This window comes from Equus przewalskii, chromosome X, assembly GCF_037783145.1.
Source record: "Equus przewalskii isolate Varuska chromosome X, EquPr2, whole genome shotgun sequence".
NCBI lineage: Eukaryota > Metazoa > Chordata > Mammalia > Perissodactyla > Equidae > Equus > Equus przewalskii.
In genome coordinates this window covers 65,396,759-65,417,224 of record NC_091863.1, presented here as the reverse complement: position 1 = coordinate 65,417,224, position 20,466 = coordinate 65,396,759, and the positions used below count along the sequence as shown (strand labels likewise).

Here is a 20,466-nt window from a genome sequence, read left to right as displayed (position 1 = left end):
GGTCAGGCTTCCCCAGCAAAAAGAGGAGGACTGGCAGTAGTTAGCTCAGGGCTAATCTTCCTCAAAAAAAAAAAAAAAGGCATCCAAATTAAAAAGGAAGAAGTGAAACTGTCACTATTTGCAGATGACATGATATTATACATAGAAAACCCTAAATACTACACCAAGAAAATCTTGCAACTAATTAATGAATACAGTAAAGTTGCAAGATGCAAAATCAATATATAAAAATCTGTTACTTTTCTATACACTAATAATGAACTATCAGAAAGAAAAATTAAGAAAACAATCCCATTTATAATTGCATCAGAGAATAAAATACCTAGGAATAAATTTAACCAAGGAGGTGAAAAACCTGTACATTGAAAACTATAAAACATTGATGAAAGAAATTGAAGAAGACACAAATAAATGGAAAGCTATTTCACGCTCACAGATTAGAATAATTAATATTGTTAAAACATCCATATTATCCAAAGCAATCCACATATTCAGTGCAATCCCTATCAAAATTCCCATGGCATCTTTCTCAGAAATAGAACAAACAGTCCTAAAATTTGTATGGAATCACGAAAACTCCTGAATAGCCAAAGCAATCTGGAGAAAGAAGAGCAAAATGAGAGGCATTACACTCCCTGGATTTCAATACTACAAAGCTATAGTAATCAAAACAGTATGATGTTAGCATAAAAACAAACACATAAATCAACGGAACAGAATAGAGAGCCCAGAAACTCACACATGTATAGTCAATTTATAACAAAGGAGCCAAAAATATACAATGAGGAAAGGAGAGTCTCTTCAATTAATGGCATTGGGAAAACTGGACAGCCACATGCAAAAGAATTAGGTTGGACTACTATCTTACACCGTGCACAAAAATAAACTCAAAATGGATTAAAGACTTGAATGTAAGACCAGAAACCATAAAACTCCTAGAAGAAAACATAGTCAGTAAACTCCTTGACATCAGTCTTGGTGATGATTTTTGCATCTGACTCCAAAAGCAAAGGCAACAAAAATAAAAATAAACACATGAGACTATGTTAAACTCAAAAGCTTCTGCATAGCAAAGGAAATCATCAACAAAATGAAAAAGCAACCTATAGAATGGGAGAAAATATTTTCAAATCATATATCTGAAAACAGGTTAATATCCAAAATATATAAGGAACTTATACAACTCAATAAGTTAAAAAAACAGATAAGCCAATTAAAAACTGAGCAGAGGATGTGAACAGACATTTTTCCAAAGAAGACATACAGATGGCCAACAGGTACATGAAATGTTCCTGGCATCACAAATCATCAGGGAAATGTAAATCAAAACCACAATGAGTTATCACCTCACATCTGTTAGCATGGCTATTATCAAAAAGACAAGAAATAACAAGTGTTGGAGAGGATCTGGAGAAAAAGGAATCCTCATACACTCTTGGTGGAAATGTAAATTGGCGCAACCATTATGGAAACAGCATGGAGGTTCCTCAAAAAATTAAAAATCGAACTACCATATGATCCAACAGTTCCACTTCTGAGTATTTATCTGAAATAAATGGAAATACTAATTTAGAAAGATATATGCAGCCCCATGTTCATTGCAGCATTATTTATAATAGCCAAGATATGGAAACAACTTAAGTGTTGACGAATGAATGAAGAAGATTTGATACACACACACACACACACACACACACACACACTGGAATACTACTCAGCCATTAAAAAGAATTAAATCTTGCCATTTGTGACAACATGAATGGACCTTGAAGGCATTATGCTAAGTGAAATAAGTCAGACAGAGAAAGACAAATACTGTATGATCTCTCTTATATTTGGAATCTAAAAAAAAAACAAACAAGATCATAGATACAGAGAACAGATTGGTGGTTGCCAGAGGCAGGGGTGGGTTGGTGGGAAAAATGGATGAAGGAGGGCAAAAGTTACAAACTCCAAGTTATAAAAAATAAATAAATCATGGGGATTTAATGTACAGCATGGTGACTATAGTTAACAACAAAAAAAGTAAATGTGATTTCTCTGCCTCTTGGAAGCAAAACTTACCTTATGAATAAGCAACTAATTGTATGGTGGCGTAAAAAGGATCAAGGTCAGACAGATTTGGCTTTGAGTCACTACTCTACCACTTACTGAGCATTCTTAGTTAAATAAATCACCCTTAAATATTCTGAGGTTAAATTTGTTCATATTTAAAATGAGGATGATAATATCTGCCTGCCTCTGGGTTTGTATGATGAGATATATGAATGGGTGAAACATTACACTGGGATTTCAGAGGTAACAGGGAAGTTTTAGTACCTGTTCATTCTTTTAAATTAAAACCATAGATTATGAGAATTTTAAGGGATCCAAGAGATTTTATAGTACAACATCCATATTTAACCAATAGGTGACTGAGGCACAGAGCGATTATATGATTTGTCCAAGATCACATCACTGGTTTGTGGCAAAGCTGGGATTTGAATGCTTCAGACTCACAGTCATGACCCTAGTCAGTTTACTGCATGGACTTACTTACTGCTTTGGCCAGCTGAATCCTACAGCACAGAGAGTGTCTGGAAATGATATGGTTATTATTGGCATTATTGGCATGGAAGAACGTTTCATGTCAGAAAGAGAGAGAGAGAGATCCAAGAGAGAGAGAAAGAGATCATTACAGAAGCAACAGAGCAATTAAGTGTTTTTAGAGCTCAAGGAGAATAGTAAAACTTTCAATCTTGACAAGCACATGTTCCCTCATAAATATTTGCCTTAATTAACTAACATATTTATAACCCAAGTTTCTAGACCAAAATTTGGTTTACTCCCAAGTGAATTAGTGGGAGTTGAGTATAGATATGAGTTTTTCTGTTTCCTGCATCTATCATTTCCTTTGAAAATATTTTTTTTAGGTTGAGGTTTTTTGTCTCCTTTGTGGACACATCAAAAATGCCAAGAAGTTATGGAATAAATTTCTTTAAATCACTGCCATCCGGATTGTTTTTTACTTTATATTTATCTGATATATTGCAATATTGAGATGAGCCTTTAGTATCAGAAAACAGGAATCAAAATTTCCAGAGAATGTTTGAAGACATTAGTTAATGAAATTCAGATGAAACTATTATGCAGAGTCCTGTCTATTTTGACCTGAAATGAAGTAGCTAAATAGTTGTAACTGATATTACCTTTTATTCGGTCTAAAGTATAGCTAAAGTGACATTTTCCTACCACCTGCTTTCCTGTTCCTTGTATAAAGTTGTTTTAAATTCTAGTGAGCTTTAATGTGTCTTCCTCTGAACAGATAGGAAGTATTATGAGGTTAGAGGGAACTTGTTTATTTTGACCTTGAGCAACCCCCCTGCCATATTCACTCCTTCCACACAACAAGCACAGAATGTCAGTACATTGCTTAGTCGGTTGAAAGTATTTGATACAAAATAGTTGAGTTTATTTCTACAAGGTATCTAATACAGAATTCTTTGTCCCGAGACTAACAACCTCTAGATGGGTGGGTCCACAAGGGCAGAATCAATTTGTCCAAAATATTTTAATGGGTTGGGCTAAAGCTGCTATTTAAGCAATCAGTTCAGTACAGTTTAGAAGAGCTTCTCTGAAGTAGAGGAGAGTGGAATGGCTGGGACTTCACGATTTAAGGTCAGTCTAGGAGGGAAAATGATTACAAAGTGAAAGTGGAAAGGAGGGAGGGCAAATGTGGAATTAAGAAGGAGCTACATCTTGCAGAGTATCCATTTACAAATTGGTTTCATATTTATGATTTCAGGTGGAGTTTTCTAGTACCCAAAATACTTTCTTTTCCTCTTCTAGATGTATTTCTATCTTTTAATCATTTTCTGACACTAGTAAAGAGAGCTGTGTCAGGTCAAGGCAAAGTAAAGTGTATGTAGTAATTGCTTCAATTTGCCAAACACAAGATGTGGGTCTTGTTTGGTTTGGAGGTTTTGCTGTGTGTGTGTGTATGAGAGAGAGAGAGAGAGAGAAAGAAAGAGACAGAGACAGAGGTGGAACTACTCCTTTTTCCCCCAAGAAAGTAGCTATTGCATATATAGATAGACTCATACTTACTTGGCCATGGGATGATCAGTCATTGTGAGGGTGTATGTAGGAAAGAGAACCAGGCGGTTGGCCTGGGTCTTGGAGCGAGATGCCTGATGCTGAAAGGTTAATACTCCAGTTAATAACTTGGACTTAGATTTGGCAAGGGATAAATCTATAAAGTGCCTTTCACTGTCTTTGTTAAACCTCGGAGTCCTTTTTTTTTTGATTTGCTAGAGAAACCCTCTCCCTGCCAGAGATTATAATTATAATTTGACACATATGACCCATGGGAGGAAGGGAATATCCACCCCTTCCTCTGCATTGCTTCTTATTTTGGCACTGTTTCTGGCAACATGTGAGCTGTACTACAATAACTGTTTCCATTTTTGTTCTCTGAGTAAATTTAGTTAGGTTCACAATGTTTCAAGTTCTACTTATGGTCTTTGTTCTCACACGTTTATCCCTGGCCATCAAATATGGGGAAAAGTTTGACAACCAAGTGGTTCTAGTGTGATATTACACGCACAAAACTATAAAAATCCATCATCTTTTCCCACTTCTTTTAAAGATAAATTCCTGAAATTCCAGTGACTTGGAGAGTGCTATCTAACTGAGAGGGCAAGTATATTAGTTCCTGGTTAAAACTGGGAATATGGAGCCAGAGGGCGTTAAATTTTATGTCTAAGTTTCTCACAGGAAGAGTAGTACATTTTGATTAACATTAGCAAATATGATACTACTTGACTATGCTTATGAGAGGGCATATACCAGGTTAACAGATGAGGGTTTTTTCCAAGGGCAGAGAGAGAGATAATCCAAATAGTTGGCCAGAGGCAAAATTACGCAGTGATATCAGGAGGCTACATAGTGTAGCAAAAAGGGACTAAGACTGAGTCAGAGCTCTGGGTTCTACTTCACACTCTGACTCTGTCTTATTGGCTAATGCAGATCTATTTGCTTAACTTCTCTGGGCTTCAAATTCCTTATTGGTAAAGTAAGATAGTTAAACTAGATAATCATCACGGTCCTCTCTAGCTCTAACATCAAGCAGTTATCTAAATCCAAGAAAATTTTTCTCTCATCAGATTACTGCACTCTGAACCTATGAGATAATGCTCCCTAAGAGCTCTGTTCTTAAAGTCTCATAACTCAAAAACAGGTAAAGTGGGTAAAGGCTCTTTTTACCTTTGTTTGGCATTTAGATAAAACAAATTCCTTATTACTAAACAATTTACAATATATAGATCAAATGCTCAAAAGGGACCAATCCTTAAACGTGGAAAATCAGGTCATCGTATGTCTGAAAGAGCCAAATACCCTAGTACAGAAAGCACCGTCCTCTAATCAAAGAGTAAAACACCATGTCTATTAAGAGAAAATAAGAAAAGATGGAGAATAGAGTTTTTTTAGAAGCTTCAAGTTTTAAAAAATTTTCCTTCACTATTCCTAACCTCTCATTCAATACATGTTCCACAGCCATCACTGTAGTTCAAAACTTCATCAAATTACATCTGTATTACTTCACTAGCCTTCTTACTAATATCTTTTATTCCAATCTTTCTCCTTTTCTCTCCAGCCTGCAGAATTCTACCAAACAAATCTTCCCAAATCTTGATTTGCATTACTCCATCTATCCCTGGCCAAGGAAATTTGTTGATTAACTTGAATCAAATCAAAACACCTCAGCTTGATAAACAAGACCTTTCATTTATGTGTTACCCTATGCCTGTTAACCTTGTCACATTCCTCCCTAACATAATTCTGCTATGGCCAGATTTGCTTTATTAATCCCCTGATCATATTTTGTTTACTCCTGTCTCCATGTTTATCTTAACTGAGTCTGTGCTGCTTTTGTGGGATATTTTCTTGACTAATCCAATGGTATCACATCCTTCTTCAAAATCTACCTTTTGATTCTTCACCTTAAAATCCACCACACCCTGATTACTACACTCATTTCTAACTGGTATTCTAACTCATAATTGATTGGATTTTCTTAAGTAATTTTGATATTTTTTCCCCTAAGTATTACATATTCACTGAAGAAACTGTAGAAAATATAGATATGCAAAAAGAACAAAAGGTAAGACTAGCTTACACCCTAGAACAGAAGTTCTCAAACCACAGTGTGCAGAAGAATTATCTGTGCTGCTTGTTAAAACTTGAGAGTCCCAGGCCCAACCCTCAGATTTTTTGATTCAAGAAGTTTGTAATGGGACCTGAGAAGCTGAGTTCTTCAAGTGCCTGGGTGGTTCTGATGCAAGAAATCTCCAGACCACACTTTGAGAAGCACATCTTGAGTACATCAGATGTCCCTATAACACTTCTTCAGATAATCTATCACTATTTTAAGGTCCATGAGAGAAAGAACCATATTTGTCTTGTTTGTCAGTGTATCCTACAGGGCTTTGCAGGTAATAAGTGTTTGATAAATATTTCTTGAAGGAATGGATAAATTGCTTTTATATTTAGTTTTTTTTATTTTATGACTTTTTTCAAATTACAACAGTAATTCATGCTTGTGGGAAAAAATGAACAAATAGAGTACAAAGATATATAAAAGCAAAGCCTAACCTCTGCTTAACACCCTCCACTTCCCTCCCATACTTCTTAAGAAATTAGTGAAAACCTGGTTTGTATCCTAACCCACATTAACCTTGCTATATTAGTTTGTTGAATTATGGAACAATAGGAGTAATTATACCACCAGAAATAGGAACTATTAACATTTCCATATATTTTATTGAAACCTGGACTGTTAGAGCTAATTGGGAATTCAAAGAACCTAAGTTTGACCTCCCTCATTTTACAGATGAAAAAACTTGAGTTCCAGAGAGGAAAATGGTAAATTTGATAAATATATGGAAGAAGACTCATCAGGATTTATATTAGATTTGGTAGACAAAAACAGGGAAAGAGAGGGATAAAAGAATAATTTTCATTCTGGAAGAATAGGTGAATGATGATATCAATGGTGGTAAAGCCACAGTGGTATCTGGGGAATGAACTGAATTTCCTTTTTGACACGTTAAATTTCAAGTGTAAGGAATTCATAAAAAGGGATTCATTAGGAATTTAACTGAAGTTTGTATTGTAAAGTGGAGAATGGGGACTGGTGAGGGGTTATAAATAAAACATTTTAGTTATAGCTCAGGAGAAACTATCCGTGTGATCTTGAAAAATCATAGTTTTTCTGTCCTAAGTTTCCTCATCTGCAAAATATGAATAAGTCCATTCTGCTAATTTACGAAATGTTGTAAGGAGCACAGAAAATGTATGCAAAAATACCTGTGATGTAATAGGTGCCCATAATCGCATTAAGTGCTCAAACGAATCTGAATAAATGTGAAAGTGCTTTGTAAATTATGAAGAACTCTGTAAATATAAACTACGATGATAGTGATGATTACTCTTACTATTGAATATCTATATTGTGCTATGCTAATAGCTGTATGAAATGAACTGGAATGGCATAATTATGGCCTTTTGAGATATTTACAAATATTCATCCTCCAAGCCTAAGCACATAGGCAACTGCCAAGAAATTTCTACACTTAACATCAAGGAAGACCTTGGCAATTCCCATGATGTGTGTGTGAGTCTGGGACTGAAGTGTCCATTAACACTTGAGGAATTCCAATCCAGATTTTCTCACTTTGTTTCACTTGAGATAACCTCTTTCTCTTAGCCCTTGGCCTTTTGCAAGTGTAAGGATATTGTGTGCTACTTCGTGGACTGCTGTTATAAACAGATTTTATGTGTCCAACAGGTTAGGACATGTGTTCTTGTGTCATGGTTTAATAAAGAATACTCGACGATCTTTTTCATACCTAAACAACAGAGAGTTCAACACAATGAATTCTTATTGTTCCACATGACAACTTCCCTCTTCCTGTTTTCTTATTCCTCTCCCAACACCACCTTGAATGAATTGAGGCCAACTGGGCATTGTAACATTTCAGAGGTATATCCTCAGTTTCTTCTTGCTTCCCTACCTATTTCTCCTTCTCCCTTCTAGCAAACTTGCCCACAAATACACCCTTCTACCACCACCAAAACCACAACTAACAACAATAAGGAAATGGTTTGTTGTTCTATGTTGTTTGTGTTCAGTTCAGTCAGAACTTTCTGAGTACCTACTATGTGCAAGGCCCTATGCTAGGCTCTATGAGCGACACACAAAAAATTGAACTAGCATTTGTGAGCACCTATTATGTGCTAGACGCTCTGCTAGGGATTATCATAACAACTCTGTGATATAAGTACAATTAACTTCATTTTACTGATGAGTAAACTGAGACTCACGGAAGATAAGAAAACCGTCCAAGGTCCCTGCCCACAAGACATCAATTGTGGTTGGGCAGACAAAGTTTATAAACATAAAACAGTTTACATACATGAAATATTGATACGAGATAGCATGTTATTCTGATTTTAGGAATTCAGAGCCATTGGAGCCCCATATGAGCTTTAGTAATTGGGAAAGCCTTCGAGGAGGACTTAAGACCTGAATTGAGTATTGAAGAACATGTAGAACTTGAATAGTCATGATGGCAAAAGAACGTACTACAAAATAAGAGAAAAGAGTTGTGGGAGTTGACATTATGTGTTTAACAAGAAAACCAATATGACTAGAGCAGAAGCATCTTCTTGGGGAGAAATAGGAAGGGGCCACACTTTGGAGTGCTTTAAAATTCTCCTGGCAATGAGGAGGGCAATAAATGTAGGTTTTTAATCAGGTTTGAATAAATACTTATTTATTCAATAATTATTTCTTGAGAGCCAACTATGTGTAAGGCATAGTGACATGATGAAAGTAGGGAAGATAAATCTGATAGCAGTGTGTGGGGTAGATAGAGGAAAGAGACAAGTAATAAGGAGACCAGTCAGAAACTTGCCAGAATCCAGTCATGAACTGATTTAAGGCCATGGCCTAGGATATTAAGAGCCTTAAAGGAAAGAAAGAAGGAATTTCAGGTACATTTTGAAGGAGGAATAGATAGGACTTGGTCATTGTACATGCTGCAGAAAGGACTATGGCAGGTAAGAAATAAGGTAGTGTCAAAACCATCTCCAAGTGTTCATGTTTGGGTGACTAGTAAATGTCATTCATAAAAACAGATAACTTGGGAATAGATACTAATTTAGAGGTAAGATATAAGGGAATGAAAACTTGAATTCTAGACATATTGTTTGAAGTGAAAGTGGATCCTTGCAGTGGAGATTTCTGGGGTGCTAGAGTGCTAGAATAGATTGGGGCACTATGCCTAGCTCAGGCTATGGAATCCTAAAGATTAAGGTCACCAATCATCTGATAAAAGTGATTACCACATACCACTGCAATGCTTCCAGGTGAGAATGTCTCCAGCAACTTTTTTTCCCCCTTTAAAAAAATATTTTATTGAGGTCATGTTGGCTTACAATATTGTGTAAATTGCAGGTGTACCTCACTATATTTCAGTTTCTGTGTAGACTGCATTGTGTTCACCACCAACAGTTCAATTTTTATCTGTCACCATTCATGTGTGCCCCTTTACCCCTTTTGCCCTTCCCCCACTCCCTTCTCCTCTGGTAACCACTAATCTGTTCTTGTCTATGTGCTTTTTTCTCTTCCACATATGAGTGAAATCATAGGGTGTTTGTCTTTCTCTGTCTGACTTATTTTGCTTAGCATAATACCCTCAAAGTCCATTCATGTTTTTGCAAATGGCATAATTTTGTCTTCCTTTATGGCTGAGTAGTATTGCATTGTGTGTATATGTATATATACACACGTCTTCTTAATCCATTCATCCATTGATGGGCACTTGGGTTGCTTCCATGTCTTGGCTATTGTGAATAATGTTGCGATGAACATAGAGATGCATATCTTTTTGAATTATTGATTTCATGTTCTTTGGATAAATACCCAGTAGTGGGATGGCTGGATCATATGGTATTTCTATTTTCAATTTTTTGAGAAATCTCCATGCTGTTTTTCATAGTGGCTGCATCAGTTTGCATTCCCACCAGCAGTGTATGAGGGTTCCCTTTTCTCCACATCCTCTCCAATACTTGTTATTTCTTGTCATTTGAGATTAGGTCTCTTGCCTTAGCCTCATAATGAGAATTCTGCAACTATAGACTTAGTCTACAATTCATGCTCATTTATTCCTGATTTTTACTTCCCTTCTCTCTACTTTGTGCACTAATTCAAAAGCACAAAGAACATTACATTTACATTCATGCATCATGTTTCCTTTTTAAAAGTACCTATCATGCCTAGGGGCTGGCCCCATGGCCGAGTGGTTAAGTTTGCGCACTCTACGTCAGCGGCCCATGGTTTCGCTGGTTCGGATCCTGGGCGTGGACATGGCACTGCTCATCAGGCCACGTTGAGGCAGAGTCCCACATGCCACAACTAGAAGGACCCACAATTAAAAATACACAACTATGTGCTGGGGGGGTATTTTGGGAGATAAAAGCAGGGGTAAAAAAAAGGATTGGAAACAGTTGTTAGCTCAGGTGCCAATCTTTAAAAAAAAAAAAAGTACCTACCGTGCCTCAATGCAAAATTGACAACTTAGATTACAACCCACTATACCTTTGGCATGTGTTTTGGCTACTAGGGTACGTTATATAATCTATGAGGCAAAATGCCATCTGTTGAACAATTATTGTTAATATGAATTGAACATCATGCATTTGTTGTCTATAACTAAGAAATTAAATTTTCTAGTGTTTGCAAGAATAGACTCCTGCAAGCTTGTCATAAAAAGTAATTTCTTACTTTATTTCTTAGAGGAAAAGCTACATAGTGTAGTAGTAAGAACACTGGCACAGAGTCCAGAGATTTGAAACCTATCCCTTGATCTATTATTAAAGAGCTATGTGACCTTGGCGAAGAGTCTTTCTTACCCAGGGGACAAGTTCCGTGATTCTTTCCAGCTCCAACACTTTACAGTTTAATGAAAATTATTTCTAAAGAATACTTTCAGTTCACTGTCATGTATTTGTCTATTTGAGAAGAAAATAACTTTCTGTGGAACACCTGTCAGTATAGATTCCAATAATTTCTACTATGGCTGCTTCCAAATTTTCATTCATAGATGCACATATAATGCTCCTAGCTTAATTTTACCAAATGGGTCAACTAATTCAGTGACTTACCATTCTATTTGATAGGACAGAAGTAGAGTGGGAGTAGGACCCAGTGGTTTTTACATACCTATCTTCCTCTCACACATGACAGTAAAATGTATGTAACAACCTGACAACCTTTATTGACAAAACATTTTTTGCACTTGGAATTCTTTTTTCCCTTGATATCATATATCTCAGCTAATGGACTTGAAATGACCGTCTCTAAGTTGCCTGATAAAATGTGTCATTTGGAATGAAAAGAGAAAAAGCATTGTTATATGGCAATTTTGTACTTTTGTGGATGTAGTATAGCCTCAGTAATATGGAAAATTGATGGATGGTAGTGTGAATGGCAGCCTACTTACACAGCGCACATTGGAAGTTTATGTCTGTCTTAACATTTAATTCCTATTATATGAACCAAATCACAAAGTATTCATAAAGGATGAAGCATTGGGATGACTTTTATTTGTTCTAGAGTTCCCAGTAATTACCAAGCCCTGATAATTAAAATAATGCTATTGTTCTAAAGCAAGGCCAGCAATCAAGAGACTTAGTGGAAAGCATGGCCACCTGTTGCCATAGCCTTGTGTTTCATTTATTCATGTTTTCGTTCAATAAACATTTAGTAAATGTCTACTGGGAATATGGCAGTAGAGTAAAAAGACATAAAAAATCTATGCCCTTATGATGTGTACATTCTTAACAGCAGGAGAAGACAATAATAAACAACATAAACAAAATAAACAAATATAACATAATATGTTAGTGCTTTGGATAAAAATCACACAAGAAAGGAGGACAAAGAGTGCTAGAGCTGGAAAATTGTAATTTTAAATAGGTTAGTCATAAAATGCCTCACCAAAGAGGTGAATTTGACTGAACACTTGTGAAAATCTGAGGAAAGAACTTTCCTTGTGGAGGGAATAGTTAGTTTAAAAACTCTGAGGCAATATTATTCTGCCTGCTGTGTTAAGAAGAGTGGCCTTTTCCCCCTTCCTCAGCATATTAGGCCTTCTCCTGTCCTCAGAACTTTTGAGCTTACTTTTTCCCAGAAGTAGTCAGAGAGGCAGATTTTGTAGCCGGGCCAGGCCCCTAGAGTACAAGAAAAGCTGCATTTAAAATGAGTCTGACAAAAAAGACCACCATTTCCCTGGTGGCTAAAGAGGACAGCTGAGCACTCCCTATGACATTAATTGAAGAGAGAAGAAGGTTACCTCCACTTTCCTGAAATACCTTTGAGTTAGAACATGCGTTTTAATTTCATGTTACCTTTTTCACTGTGTCCATTGAAAATCCTGCTGTAGAGCTTATGCAGTCGGTTCTAAATGCAAAGAAGGTGTTTGGGAGCAGGGAAACCATTGTTTGTAGAAAGCATCTGAGTTAACCCACAACTTAGTGCTCCAGCAGGTAGAGCTGTCTGAGTCAGGACTCATAGCAGTAGTCTGAGTTCAGTGGGGAAATTAGGGGGAAGCAAGTTTGGTGTCAAGGTGTCAGGCAATGAAATCCTGAAGAGGGTGAGCCAGAAACCAGGAGTTTGGAAATCTTGTGAAAAGTAAGGCAGTAACAAATGAAGTGTTAGAAGAAACTAGACTTGATAAATGTCTTCCACCTATACCCTTTCTAGGTGATCACATACAGTGGCATGGCTTTAAATATCATTTGTACTCTAATGACCAACATGTTAATATATCCAGTCTCTACCTCTCCTCTTGTCTTCAAACTCATATATCCAACTGTCCAATTTATATCTCCACTTGATTTAGAATAGATATCCAAACTTAACATGGCCAAAATGGAACTCTTGATTTCCACCCCTCCAGCCTGCCCCTTCCTCAGTCTTCCCCATGTCAATAAATGGTACCTCTACTCACCTGGTTCTTCAAACAAAAATCTAGACATTCCTGATTCCTCTCTTTTCCTCACTGCTAGCTATCCCCTCCCCATATTTAGTCCATTAGCAAGTCCTATCAGCTATACCTTCAAAATATATCCTATGTCCTCCTCTATGTATCTCCACTACCAATAAATAGTCAAATCCAACATCAACTGTCACCAGGACTACAGGAATTATCTCCTATCTGATTTTTCTGATTCTATTGTTGCTCTTCCCCTTCCTCTTTATACAGAGCTATAGTCACCTTAAAGCGTAAATTGTATCAAGTCATTGCCCAACTTAAAACCCTCCAATGACTTTCCATTACACTTAAAATACCATCCTTATCCCTTACCATGGCCTAGAAGATCTGACCCCTGCCTACATTTATGACCTAATTACTTATCACTCTTCCTTTTGCTCACTATGCTTTATTCAAACCGGGCTTTTTCTCTATGCTTTGAACATATCAACTTTGCTATTACTACTCCATGAAATTATCTGCTCCCAGATTTTCATATGACTGGCATCTTGTCTTTCATGTCTTAGCTCAAATGAAACCGTCTCAGAGAGGTTTTCCCTGCCTATCCTCTCTAAGTAGTCTCCTGTAACCCTAAGTCAGTATCTATCATTTTTCTCTGTTTTACAGTTCCCATTAGAGTTCTTAATCATATATCAAAATTATTTTATGTGTTTACGTGCTGACTTGTTTCTGCCTCTACTTGAATGTAACCTCCATAAGGGGAGGAATGTTGTTTGTTGTGTATACTACTATATTTTTAGCACCCAGTGCCTGTCATATAATAGATACTCAATAGCCAATTATTGACTGATCAATGAAAGAATGAGTGTATGAACCAGGGAAATTTGCTATCTAAGTTCTAGCTGCTTCTATTACTTCCTGTTCCAATGAGAGAAATCTGATACCAGATTAGAAGGCTAAGAAACTAGCATTTTTCTGAGAAGACAATGAAGATACCACAGTTATTATTATCTATTCAGAATCTCAGTTAGAGGGATTGTCAGGGCCACTGTGTCAAATATAAAAAAAATCTTTAAAGTCCAACAAGCAGCTAAGCTAGGTTTCTGCCCAGGTATCAATCCCAGAGAATGAGGAGTTATGTGAGATTTGTAATCATACGAAGAATGCAATTCTAAAATATTTAGGCTAAAAGATGATACCTTTCTCTGATGAGTTTAGAGTAGTGGAAAGCCTAGAAATCAGCAAGTATTGTTCCAGAAATGTAGAGTTTTCTCCAGATTTCTATATCACAGCTGTGTCTTGTGGCATAGCTGCCTAACCTCAGGTGGGATAGATGTAGAAATGACAATATACTAATTGGCTTTCCTAAGGCTCGGGGATGAATTATAGGAAGGACCTGCTGTTGTAAAAGCTATGATGAGGGACTTCGCTCAGATCACAGCAAATCACCAGTCTCGTTAAACTCCCATGAGATTCCAACATCTTTGAAAATGTACAAGAAAATGGATGCTGATACTGCTATGTTAGGGCAGGAATTTATGTTGAGGGCTTTTAAGTAATTACGAGATTATCTTGTTTTTTTTGACAAAAGAGAAAGCAGAGACATCAATTCTGTGCCTATTTAGATATGTGCTAAAGCAGCTCCTATAACTCCATGGCTTTCAAATATAACCACACTTCTTTTTCTTACTTCTTATTCATCACACAAATATTTTAGTGTCTACTTTACTTTTCTAATTATGGTTAGTTTTGCCACTACATACATGGCATTAAAAGTAAAAATTAAATGGATGAGTTTGGGGATTTTTAAGATATTTAGAAAACGCATTTGACTGTAGTAGGATCTATATCTATTTAAAATTTTTGACAGATTTAGACTCATTAATTATTTTCCTGCTTGACTGCAACTACTTTACTCTAATTTTCAAGTGGTTTTACAGTTGGCACCATAGTTAATAGCTTCAGCCTCTTCCAAAGCACCAACAGGATTTATGACTTCTTGCTTTCTCTTATATTGGTTAAAGAACGGTGGGCAATGAAAAGGTATGATCATTTGGAAATTCTTCAGATTCAGAGAAACTAGTTAATATGAAAGTTCTGGCTAAAGACTAAAGATATTTCATTGATTATGTTGAAATATCCTTTCATAGTGGCAAATTTTTTCTCAGTAATTGATTGCATTTTTATCTCAGGGTACAGGATGACAGCAATATTACCTCTGATTTATTTTATCACTTTAGGACTGTTTCCAAAATTTTTTTTTCATGATGCCTAGAGAGAACCATTTCTTGTGATACCGAGGGGAAATGAGAAATGTTTTCTCTTTAAAGATGGCTATAATGTTTACCTCACTTATTAACAAAGTCCATCATGATACAATCCATTAGTGCCCTAACCCTGTGGAGAAGAGTTAAAACTTTGAAAAGGAAAATAATGTCTCAGATAAATCATTTTTATGACTCTACCTTTGGGGAATTCTGAGTCAGTACACTTTACATAACCACTTATTTAAAAAGTGCTGCATTTGGAACAGATAAAACTGAGCAGACAAAACTGTAGTGCAGCAGTTAAAGATGTCTATGTTGTAGGCCTTTTTCTATCTTCTTCTAAGTATGCAAAATCCCAAAAATACAGTACCCTAAAACCAAATTGTTGTATGGACCTTATTAAAACAAAATGAGAAAACTAGATATTCTTAATTTCAAGACACAGGACCCCACAAATTTGTTTTCAACATCCACACAGCCTGCTATGTGAGTGATGTACCCATTTTCATACTCATTAGTAATGAAAACTGAAAACATATCTATCACATTAAGCTTTCCCGGTAATTCATATGTTCACCAACTAAGCCAGAGGTTAGGGCTGATTGTGCTAAACCCCTCTAGTTTCCTGTCATCAATGTTTCAAAGGCATTGGTTTCCCTCTGACCCCTCCTTGTGTTCTCTGAATTTCACTACTAAGTCAGGTTATTCTGGCTTTATTGAAAGTCCCCTTAAGTTTACAGAGATGTTACTTACACTGATTTTTATACTTAGGGAGCCTGAACTATCCATTTCACATTTTGTCCATAGTCAAAGGGTCTGAGTAGACCAATGGCTGCCACAAGTCTTCCAAAGATCACAGGCACATTAATTATCTGTTGATATGGGTCCTTAATAAATGGTTTAGGAGAGCATCAGCCCTGGAATAAATATTTATTGCACATCTATTCAAAATCTGATTGACACTGCACTGGGAGCAATACTTTCAGAGAAGTGTGTGTGTATATATATATATATATATATATATATATAAACTCTTGCCATAGACAATATTACAGTCTATACAGAGACAGACACTAGTGAAAAGTTAAAATACAAAATAACTATACAGAAGGCATCATTAAGCATTAAATGAGCAGTGCACACAATGAGGCCTGCAGCAGCTCGTTGGAGGGAGTGATCACTGTAGCTTGAAATCAGAGAAGGCTTTTTGGAACAGGTAAGACTTGTGTTGGGTAGGTGACAAATAGGACTTATTTTTCCATCAGCATTAAATAATGTTGTAAATACAAATTCAGATTTCAGAATTACCATGCTATTTTGCTCAGCTGCTTTAAAAAACAATATAAATCTTATGACTTTTCAAAATATTTGTATACCTTTGCACAGTATTAATCTTCAAGATTTATGCATTCAATATCACATTATTTTTCACTTTTTGATATATTGCTTCACAGTTTTCAAGTTTCATGTATGTGTTTGTTATCCAGGTCCTCCGTAACCGTGAGCCGAGACAGTGAAGGTTTCAGTAGCAAGGATTGTCAGTAGCATCCTCTGTTCTTTCTTCTCCTTCCCCTCAACACCCAGGCAAGCTTTAGAAAATACTTAAAAATCATGTCATGAAAAGTCACATTTTAACTGCAGCAGGTAATTACACAAAATCTGATTTAGGGTGCAGTTTTTCATTCGTATGTGAATCTAAGTTAATTGTATGCAAGTCTTGCCCCAGTATGTTGTAATCTCCTTGAGAACTGAGACCATATTTGATTCATGTTTGTATAATCTCTCCCCATTATACACATGTTACGTGGTGGCCTCTCAATAAATGTTTATTAAACTGAATCCAATGTTAATGGTATGGATGTGGGAGAGAGTAATGGCAAAATTCATGAGAAATTAACAAATAAGCAATTTAAATTCAATATCCTATTTGGAAATATTTTTATTGGGTGGAAGTATGTGGACAATACATATTCAATTTGCTGATCACATTTTCTATTAAATACCCATTTATATTCTTAGCATCCAGCCAGATAATGTGACATTTAAAATAGTTTATTTAAAAAAATGCATGGCTAGGGGCCGGCCTGGTGACATAGTGATTAAGTTCACGTGCTCCACTTTGGCAGCCTGGGGTTCACAGGTTCGGATCCCAGGGGCCGACCTAGCACTTCTCAACAGGCCACACTGTAGTGGCATCCCACATAAAATGGAGGAAGATTGGCAACAGATGTTGGCTCTGGGCCAGTCTTCCTCACCCTCCCCCCCCCAAAATACTTACCTATACTCATACATACGTAAAACTTTCTTGGGAGAATATACTTGCTTTTCTAATGTTTGCTTAATAGCAATTGAAAGGCTAATTTAAATAAATTCTATTTCTCATCATCTTCACTAAATTACTTTAGTGAGATGATGTACAAGAAACTATTAGATATTTTTAAAACTCATCAATACCTAGTTGTATGAAGCTTTCCAATACTATAGACTTAATTTACTCATTCTATGTGTCCCATATTATCAAAGTAAATAATGACTTTGTTTTTGTAGATAATAGAGTGAAAAATCTACTTCTTTTGCTGAATCTCTTCAGTCTGGGATTAACATACTTTTGAAAGAACAAAAGTAAAGGCAGACCTCATAAGTACTTCTAATATAAATTAATTTGATGGGAGCTCTAATTACTCCTTCCTTACAACATAAAGCTTTAAAAGTGATATCATAATTATATAAATCCAAATTAAGAAGAGAACAATTTGGGCCCTCAAAATATATTGCTGGACAGAAAAATTAGAGCCATATCTTTTGTACCACCTAGCTGAGTCACATAAATGTTGAATTTATACAGATAGGTTGCATGTTTTACAACTTTGATAATGCAAACCTATTCAAATTCATTTTGAAAGCTATCTTATCAATTTTAACATTGATATTATGAATCCACGTTGATTTAATTATCATATCCACAATTCTAGCTATAATTGTTGAGCCAGAATTTTGTGGAAGTAAGAATGCTCATTCAAATTCCAAGGTGATTTTGGGATGAGCCCACTAATTAGACATTTCCTTTTCAAGTAGTGAAAAAGAAACTTGCTCATCTTGTTATTTAAATTTTCTCCAGGTTGTACAAGAGAAAACATGTGTACATGAAATGTGATTCTTGACCAATGACATTCTTCCAAAATTTAGGTTGAAATGAATTTTTAAAAACAAGGTCGTAAAGGTTTTAGAAATATCTTTATTGTCATTTAATTATTTCAATACATTGAAGCTCTAAATTTCTTTTTTTTTTTTTTGAGGAAGATTAGCCCTGAGCTAACATCTGCTGCCAATCCTCCTCTTTTTGCTGAGGAAGACTGGCCCTGAGCTAACATCTGTGCCCATCTTCTTCTATTTTATATGTGGGATACCTACCACAGCATGGCTTGCCAAGTGGTGCCATGTCCACACCCGGGATCCAAACTGGTGAACCCCAGGCCGCCGAACCAGAATGTGCGCACTTAACCACTGCGCCACGGTGCCAGCCCCATGAAGCTCTAAATTTCTTTTAGGATTCAACTAATGTAAAATGAATCTGATGCCACTTTTAAATGTATTCTTTAATGTCATATGACAGTTGCCAGTAGCTCTATTATGTCAGGTTTAAGTATAATACTCTGGTCTGGGAATATATACTTAAAACATCCTTCTGAATTCCTGAAAAACCTACCAATTGTGACATCTTTGCTCCAAAGTGCTATTCATAGCAAGGTAAAACACTGAATATAATTTGTACGTTCTATCACATCTGGAGTAAATTTTGATAACAGAGAATATTCATTAGTTGATTGGGATACAGATTTACAATTTTAAAATAATTACTAAAGTTCATTCAGTCAATCAAGAACTTTTTGCCCAGTCTGTATCTTCTTGAAAGGCCATTTCTCTTCTTCTCCACCTTATACTCTTCTACTAACCATTCACGACTCAGTTCAAATCTGACAACATTCATTCATCCAGTCATTCAATAAGTGTTTCTTAGGTTTCTACTGTGTGCCAAGCACTGTGTTAGATATGTGGTGAGCAAACCTAGAAATAATCTCTGAAGTCATAGAGTTTTAAGTTTATCAGCAGAGACAATCGAACAATTACCCATAACATACAAAATAACTGTGAAGGTAACATGGTATTCTGAGAGCTTAGAAATGAGTTACTACACTCTTGAGAATTTTGCCTCATTTCTTCCCAGGTAGTGTTAGTCAGTCCCTTCTCTGTGCTCCACTCACCTTCCTGTGCTGTCATAGTATTTGGGTATATATTTCTATTATAGCACTTATCTCCTTACACTAGAGGCGTTTCTTCATATGACTATATCTCTTATAAGACTGTAAGCTCAGGATGTGAAGAGAGACAGATGTAGGTTCAGATTCTGTTTCTGCCATTTGGAGGCTATGGCCTTGGGAAATTTACTTAACCTCTCTGAACTGCTGTTTACTCACCTGTAAAATGGGGATGATTATACCTTCCTGGGAGTGTAAGAATTCAGTCATATTATGTAAAACAGCTAGCATAGAGCTGGGAATAAATTTTCTTCCGTAATAGTCAGAGGCCTTTTGCATCCATTTTTGTTCCTTAAACAATACCTAATCCATCATAGCTGTCCAATACATGTTGCTAAATGCATTTTCAATACAGAACAGAACATCTCCACTTCTAGACAGAAAGTAATTCTTGAGACTATATAGTAAAGCATATTGTGAAATTCAGACTGCATATGAAATGCATCTTGATGTTCTAGAGCTGCTAAATAATTCTGTTTTAACATTAGAAGATACTGTTGAGCACATAGGTAAATTTTTTAATAAGAAGCTGACCTTTCTTGAGCAGCCCTAAATGAGAGAAGTAGAAACATTCAAAAGGGAGAAAATGGCTGGCTACATTTATTAATCAACAATTACCCAATTTTGTGTCAGGCAAGAAAAATGTAAGATATGATTTCTGCATTTAGAGAACCTACAATTTAGTTGAGAAAACTGACTTATAAAACTACTATAACAATTAAGTGCAATATTTTATACTGCAGGTTCTCAGTGTGGTAGGAGTCCAGGAAAGAGAAAAATCAGTGTGAGCTGCAAAAGGTTAGGAAAGGCTATTAGTTAAGGCTTCAAATGAAAAGGTGATTT

The 20,466-nt window shown here is 36.1% G+C and overlaps 1 protein-coding gene across 1 annotated transcript in view; it reads left to right on the top strand.

Annotated features, from left to right (window-relative positions):
* The first annotated feature begins 3,594 nt into the window (after window positions 1-3,594).
* HDX (highly divergent homeobox) overlaps window positions 3,595-20,466 on the top strand; it is a 193,334-nt gene continuing 176,462 nt past the window's right edge. Inside the window, exon 1 of the mRNA XM_070603404.1 lies at window positions 3,595-3,657. Within this exon, the coding sequence (XP_070459505.1) occupies window positions 3,634-3,657 (24 nt within the window). The 5' untranslated portion in view covers window positions 3,595-3,633. The remainder of the gene's footprint in view (window positions 3,658-20,466) is intronic.